Genomic DNA, 6,986 nt, shown 5'->3' with positions numbered 1-6,986 from the left:
AGAGCCCATGCTCTGCAACAAGAAAAGCCACTGCAATGAGAAGCCCACGCACAGTGACGAAGAGTAGCCCCCGCAACTAGAGAAAGCCTGCGCGCAGCAACAGACTCAACGCAGCCAAAAGTAAATAAATAAATTTATTTTAAAAATTCATTGTCTTGTGTACTTTTGGTTTAAGCAATTTTTCCTTATGTGTGTTGTATTCCAAAAACATACACACAAAGTTAAACAAAGACACAGATCTCAGTGAAGGGGCAGGCCCGAAAGCCATCCATCTATCACGTGAAGTGGGTGAGTGCCTTCTCATAACCGCCAATCCCAAGGCACAGCTTCTGCAGCAAATGCTGTGTAAATTTTAGAAAGATGAACAATAATGAGAGATACCGGGAGAGTCTAGAAGCAAGTAGGTGTTCACCATATGTTTGTGGAATGAATGAGTGAGCTCTGGAACACACGCATTGTAAGCATTTATAGACACACATGTTTACATGGCACTGCCCTCGAGGTGACAGTCTATGCAGGTGCCTATTCCCCTCTAATCCACAAGCCTACGGAAGACAAGGGAACACAGCTAGTCTACAACCCAGCTTGGAGATGGCAGCACCCAGGGAGAGGCCACAACCTGGGCTGGCTGGGGCCCTACTCTCAGCAGATCTACTTCCCAGAGCTGGGGCCCAGTGGCTTCAGGTGGAGGTGGATGCCATTCTTGGAGTGCAGGGTATCTGGATGGGTGGCCTTGAGGGGTCCAGGGAAAACTCAAAACAGAGCAAGCAGAGGGCTGTGACCACATTCATCTTGTTCATGGCAAACTGCTGTGCAAGGCAGTTCCTGCGACGAGCAGCACAAAATGACATCAGGCTACAGGGTGTCCAGAGGGATGAAAACCAGTGCTCTAAGTGACCAGCAGAAATCAGTAACTCTTTTTGGATGAATTGATTGATTGATCAGTTGATCAACTGAATGATTGATTGATTGACCTGGGCTTAAGAAACAGATCCTGGGAGTATGGTGAGGGTCCCAGACCAGGTAGGTTCACACTGTGGGCTGTGGCTTAGGGGGTCTCTCTTGGAACGACTCACCCACCCACCTGCCAAGGACAAGACTATGCTAATGGTAGGAGGAAGGTCCCTGGAACTTCCCCTGCATCAGGGTCACTGCACACCCAGCATGGTCCCCCTCATCCCAGAGTTCCCCCACAGGATGCCTCCCCAACCACATCCTCCATCCTCACCTCCCTGGTCCAGAGGACCAGGGATGTTAGGCTCTCCTTACCTGGGCCCAGCAGAGAACAGAATGAAGGCAAAAATCCAACCACATTCTCTGGGGAAAAGGGCAGGGGGTCGAAGACCTGAGGGGACAGGCCTTGCTTAAATACCTGCCAGGTCCTAGGGCAGGCTGACCCCATAGCCACCCACCCCATCTGACCTCTGGGCCCTGGGATGGCGTACCTCGGGGTCGAGCCACACTGCACTATTCCTACGGTGGGCATAGATGTGCAGAGAAATCAGGTTACCTGTGGGCAGAGCAGAGGCCTGGTGACCAGGTGGCTGTGAGGCAGCCAGGCCCACCTCCTCACAGGGCCAGAATCCATCCCCTAGCATCCCCCTAACTGGGTACCAGCCCCTCCCTGAGCACTGCCAGTGACAGAGAGTCCACGACCACCCTCAACACATCAAAATGCTTCTGATCAACATCACACCTACTTCCTGCAGCCCCTCACTGAGCACAACACTTGACACAGACATTTGTAGAAAGGAAAAGGAAAAAAGGACTGATGCACCCCACCACGAGGTAGGCCAGGCAAGGACTATCACACACTTTCTGGTTTCCATTAACTGACTCTCAAGGGAAGTACTTGTTCATTATATTATGCTCTCAGCAGTAACAGCTACCATTCATTGGTGCTTACTATGTGTCAGATCCAGCATTAAACACTCCTTACAAAGCTACCACACACGGTTACAGAGGTTGGACGTTGCACAGCATCGTACCCGAAGTAAATGATGCCTCCTGAAGTTGTTCAGTGCCCACCATGCATGGTGGTACATGACAGCCCTGACGAAAGTTGTCTCTTTCCTCCTGAGAACAACCCAGTAAGGCAGGGACCCTTCTCATCCCCAGGTACAGAAGAGAGAGAAGAGGCTTAGAGCTGGAGAGATTTACCCCTACCTTGTGGAGCTAGGACTTGGACGCAGGCCAAACACAAAGCCTGGGTTCTTCCGCACTGGTGCGAGGGTACAGAGAGCACCCGCAAGGACTCCGGTTCCACCCAGAATCCACCCTATCCCACCTGCAGGTAGACAGCGACCATCCACAAAGTGACGGGCTTGCTGAGCTGGCAGTACACCTGGTGCACAGGGGGGTAGAGACGGAAGCTCTCCTTGAGGCACGTGGTCAGGTAGGTCATCTTCCTCAGATCATCGCTGCCAGCAACACAGCCAGGCCTTTCCGGGCTGCGAGCAACACAGTCCTGCGGGAAGGCGGGCCCAGCCCCAGCTCCTCCCTTCACCACCATCACACACCCGAGAGTCAGAGGGACACGAGTGCTCCAAGTGTCCAGGCCAGGCTGGACATAGGGTGGCCACTCAGACCCAGGGATCTAGCTCCACTTTTCTCCATCCCTCCCTCACCTGCACTGCTAGGAAGGGAAAGCACAGGACCCTAGGGGTGTATGTGCTTCCGGGCATCAAACACAAGGTCACTGCTGTGTCTCTCAGGGCCCCACAGAAACCCCCAGGGGACAGTTCTTTAGGTTCTGCTTGGTTTCCCTGGGGAGCTGGAATGGAGAGGAATAGGGGCTGATATACACTGGTCAAATGAAGCAAGAAATGCATAAACAGTGACAAGCTCAGAGGAGGGTGAGTAATTTTCTATATATAGGAATATATTGCCACTAGGAAGCTCAGACCCAAATGTGGTCCAACTATAACTACTGTGCAACACCTTATTACAGAGCGCCAACTCTAGGGTTTATTCCCCTGGTCCTCATTGTTCATGTGTGTTCTACATTTCATTGAATAGGTGTCCTTTAAGTTGCTTCAAGTTTGAAATGGATTGAAATGAAAATTAAATACATGTTTCAACTCCCTGCCCCCAGGCCGTCTTCACATTGCTCCCCGACCTGGAGGGCCCAGCTCTCCCCCTTTGCCTATCTGAGTTTCAGGGCTCCTTAGGAAGCCAACTCAGGCCCACCCCTTTTGACTCTTCCGCTCTCAACACGGGGCCACGTACCCTGTTCTGCGGTTTTCTCTAGCTTTTTGGTTCTGTGAGTCTGTCTTTCTGAAAACTCCCCGAGGGCAGTATCGTGCCTCCACCCCCTCCGCACCCACACCCCGGAGAGCGCCTGGCACACGGCCGCAGACCCTGGGAGGTTTCCAGCGTCTGACCAATAAAACCACACATCCTTCACCCGGATGCTGGAGTTCTCAGTCAGTCTCCCTCAGTGAATCTAAAGTGTCTCCCCTCAACTGAGCATTTTCAGAGGCCCTGCTGTGTGCCTAGCCCTTTGAGAAAGAGAGAAAGGTGACAGGACTCGAAGGCCTGAGGGGAGGAAGGGAGACGGGGCAGAGGGCACAGCTGGGAGAGGGGCCCGTGGGAGATCGCCAAAGCTCATTCTGCACAGAGAGGTCAGCGTCAACCAGTGTCGTGTCAGTGAGCTCAAGCTTGAACCAAGAAACGGAAAACAGTTGCAAGTTTTGAAGTGATGGAGTTTGGGAAACAGCCTTTTCTCCTTCATCAGAGGAGTCTAGAGGCTGCACATGGCCATCCAAAGGCAGGTGGGAGGGAATCCACTCCCCCAGCTACCCCAGCTCTGTGCATCCTCTGTTTCCAAACCTTCCTCTCCCGGTGCTGCCTGCTCTGTCCAGGAACCCAGAAGGGTTCTCACGTTCTGCCAGCAGAGGGAGCCGGAACACAGGTCAGCCTCCTGCTCACCACCTTGTCTCCATGACTCCCATCTGAAAAGGGTCTGTTCTGAGAGAAAGGGCTCAGGGCTGGGTCCATGCAGAGCTCCCCACAAAGCCACAGCACTGAAGGGGAAAAGGACAAGGGTTACCTGCCGTCACCTGGTTTCCAGGGTGGCCCTGTAAGCACAGCTCTTCCCTGGGACCGGGAAGCAGGACAGATGGGGCTCACCCACAGCCTCACTCACCACTGGATGGAGTCCCGGTCCCCAAGAATCTCTCGCACCTCCCCCCGACAGCGATGCTGGCGCTCGGGGTACAGGGCCATGCAGAAGAGGAACCAGGACATGCCACAGGGTGGTGTCATGGCCTTCAAACATGAACATGACCACCTCGGCCCAGAGGTCTGCATCTGACAGCTCGATCCCATCTTCATCCTGGGTCAGAAAGGCACAATGCGACCCAAGGCATCTGAGGTAGGTTCCAACAAGACCTCATAACAGTAGCTGTCAAATGAAGGTCTGGGGCGGGGAGGGAAAGCTCCTTTTCAGACTGGGGGTGAGGACCTTCCCCTAGATTCCTATCTGTTCTCCCAAGCACAGCTTGGATGCCTCCTACTCCAGGAAGCCTTCTTTGACCTCTCTGGCCAAGTGACCTGTGACTTCACCAGCCCTGTCATCTTGGCTCACTTGACACACAGAATACCACCCGGAGGAGGAAGAGGTCTGTCAATGTCCACCTCCTGTCTCCTGCACTAGACCGTCAGCATCTGGAGGCCAAGGCCAAGGCTTTCTCAGCGTCTGCATCCCTAGCACGGACACTAACCCAGGGTAGGGCTCAGTGAGTTTGTGGAGTGAGTGAATAAAGGACCAACTGAATGAGTGAATGAATGAATAAGTAATGTATAAAGCCTAAGATTGTAAGATTTGCGGGTGCTAAGATTCTTCAGAGTCTTAGAAGTCTGGCATTGGTCTTCACGCATGTGATCCAGCGTCCCTGCCACTACATCTCTCCCCAGTGCCACGGCCAGCCACAGCCAGCCCCTTCCCACCTCTGAGCCTTTGCTGGTATGTATCATGGGACAAGAAACAGGTCATATGTGCTGGGGAAAGAGGAAGAAAATGCTTAGCCCCTGCTGCTGTCCAGTGAGCCCTGTCCCAGGAGGACGCTCTGAAGACCCATGTGGGACAAGTTCTCAGGTCGGGGCGGGCGAGTGTGCACTCACCCGGGCCCCAAGGAGAACATCCAGGAAGTCCAGGTGCCTCCGGCTCTGGATCTTCTTCCTCTCTTTCGTGTCCTGCAGGGCTGCCTTCCGTTCCCTGATGACCTGGTCTGTCCCGGGAGCACAGGGTGTCACTGTCTGGGGACCCACCCTCTGCCCGAAGGGGGAACGGATGTCCTGCAATGGGAGGGGTCCCCCAGGGGCTGGGAGGAGCTAGACTAGAACCTGGGTTTCCCGTGGGTGGGCCGTGCAGGAAGGTCCCACCTGCGTGGCCGTGGGCCACCTGGTAGGCCTGCAGGAAGTGGCGGCCCTGCGGGGTGAGCCAGTAGATGGAGTCCTTGTGGTACTGGAAGGGCTCGAAGCGCGGCTGCATCAGCAGCGATTGCTGACCGCCAGGCAGTAGCTCCTGTCCCTGCACAGCGGAGGGAGGGAGGGATGCTCAGACACTGACCCCCAGCAGAGCCCCCGAGCGGCTCCATTCCACAATCCAGCCTCAGCCGCTGTGCTCTCTGCCTGTCCTCTCCCTGCCATTAGCCTCCCACCAAAGCCATGGGAAAGGCCCGGCTCCACCTGAGCTGGGCTCCCTAGGGCAGGACCCTATCTCCTCTCAGACCAGGGCCTGGGAGTCCTGCCACCTCGCCCCGCCAAGCCCGCCTGGGTGGAGACTGCGGTCAGCACCGAGGGCCCCTGACCTGTGGCCCGGGCTGCTCTTTCCTCTGACAAAGGTGCACTTCAGGAGCGAGTCCAGCACCATGGGGCCCACATCACAGAAGATGTCAAAGCTCTTATGCTCACGAGACTTTTCCTCCCACTTGTCCTAGAACCCAGAGATGGAAGATGATGAGGGAGAGAGGCCAGCCAGGCTGGGTGCCCGACACCTCCCCTCCAGGACCCACCCCCGCACACCCCCGGTCCCTGGCCTGGCCTCCATCCTGCTGTTATGGGGGTGGTGGAGGGAAGAGGCTTCAGGCTCAGAGGGCAGAACCAGGAGGCAGCCTCGCCCAGCACACACAGACACTTCTTCCCAGCCAGGCAGCTGTGTGTAAGGGGAGTGGAGGGCCAAGGGGTGGTGAGCTCCCCAGCACAGTCTGTGTGTAAGTCAGGCCTGCAGCGATACTGGGGAGGAGTCTCCTGCAAAGGGAAAGACCAGCCTGGGTAACATCTGGTCCAGCCCTAAGACTCTGAGCTGGACACCTGATGCCCGGCATCCATTTTATTTTATTTTATAATAAATTTTATTTATGTTTTAGGCTACACCATGTGGCATGCAGGACCTTAGTTCCCTGACCAGGGATCAAACCCGTGCCCCCTGCATTGGGAGCACAGAGTCATAACCACTGGACCGTCAGGGAAGTCCCCCAGCATCCATTTTAGAGATGAGTTCCTCTTGACCTTATTTCAGGCAGTTGTACTAGGCCGAGAATAAGGAGACACTTTTTAGACATGGAAGGTCTTCTTAATATTCTCAAGTACAGGCAGCCCTCAAATCGGCTACAGTAGGAGATTTACTGGGGTCTCACAGAGCCCCTTTGATCTGGGAAGAGGGAGGACTGGGTTTCCTGGTGGAGAAAAGGGCCGGGGCTGCCTGGCCACTTGGAGCCTCAGCACCTGGTCAGCACCCAGCCCACAGCAGGCGTCAGGCAGGGCAAGGCTCGCACAGCTACTGCACACAGAAACAGGCCTCGGGGCCTCAGCAATTCTCCTCACTGCCCTCCCCCAGGGAAAACTGGCCCTGCAGCACAGACTCCAGGAGTCTGGCACGGAGAGCTCGCCAGCATGGCACGTGTAGACTCGGTGAACACGGCCACATAGAGCTTCAGCACGTCATAGGGGAAGCCAGGTGTGAGCAGCTTGCGATGCTGAAA

At 55.2% G+C, this 6,986-nt stretch overlaps 1 protein-coding gene across 1 annotated transcript in view; it reads right to left on the bottom strand.

The window, feature by feature from the left end:
- Nucleotides 1-651: 651 nt before the first annotated feature.
- Nucleotides 652-6,986, bottom strand: part of CYP4B1 (cytochrome P450 family 4 subfamily B member 1) — a gene marked incomplete at both ends in the record, with an annotated part of 40,719 nt that continues 34,384 nt past the window's right edge. Inside the window, 14 exon segments of the mRNA XM_082612135.1 lie at nucleotides 652-716; nucleotides 719-825; nucleotides 1,270-1,303; nucleotides 1,306-1,345; nucleotides 1,446-1,510; nucleotides 2,288-2,317; nucleotides 2,320-2,420; nucleotides 4,148-4,255; nucleotides 4,257-4,336; nucleotides 5,125-5,231; nucleotides 5,386-5,505; nucleotides 5,508-5,533; nucleotides 5,814-5,938; nucleotides 6,894-6,986. Coding sequence (XP_082468261.1) covers nucleotides 652-716; nucleotides 719-825; nucleotides 1,270-1,303; nucleotides 1,306-1,345; nucleotides 1,446-1,510; nucleotides 2,288-2,317; nucleotides 2,320-2,420; nucleotides 4,148-4,255; nucleotides 4,257-4,336; nucleotides 5,125-5,231; nucleotides 5,386-5,505; nucleotides 5,508-5,533; nucleotides 5,814-5,938; nucleotides 6,894-6,986 — 1,101 coding nt within the window.

Source organism: Mesoplodon mirus, assembly GCF_964341445.2.
Source record: "Mesoplodon mirus genome assembly, chromosome: 3".
NCBI classification, from domain to species: Eukaryota; Metazoa; Chordata; class Mammalia; order Artiodactyla; family Ziphiidae; genus Mesoplodon; species Mesoplodon mirus.
The sequence above is the reverse complement of the archived record's forward strand: the minus strand, read 5'-3'. Positions and strand labels throughout refer to the sequence as shown.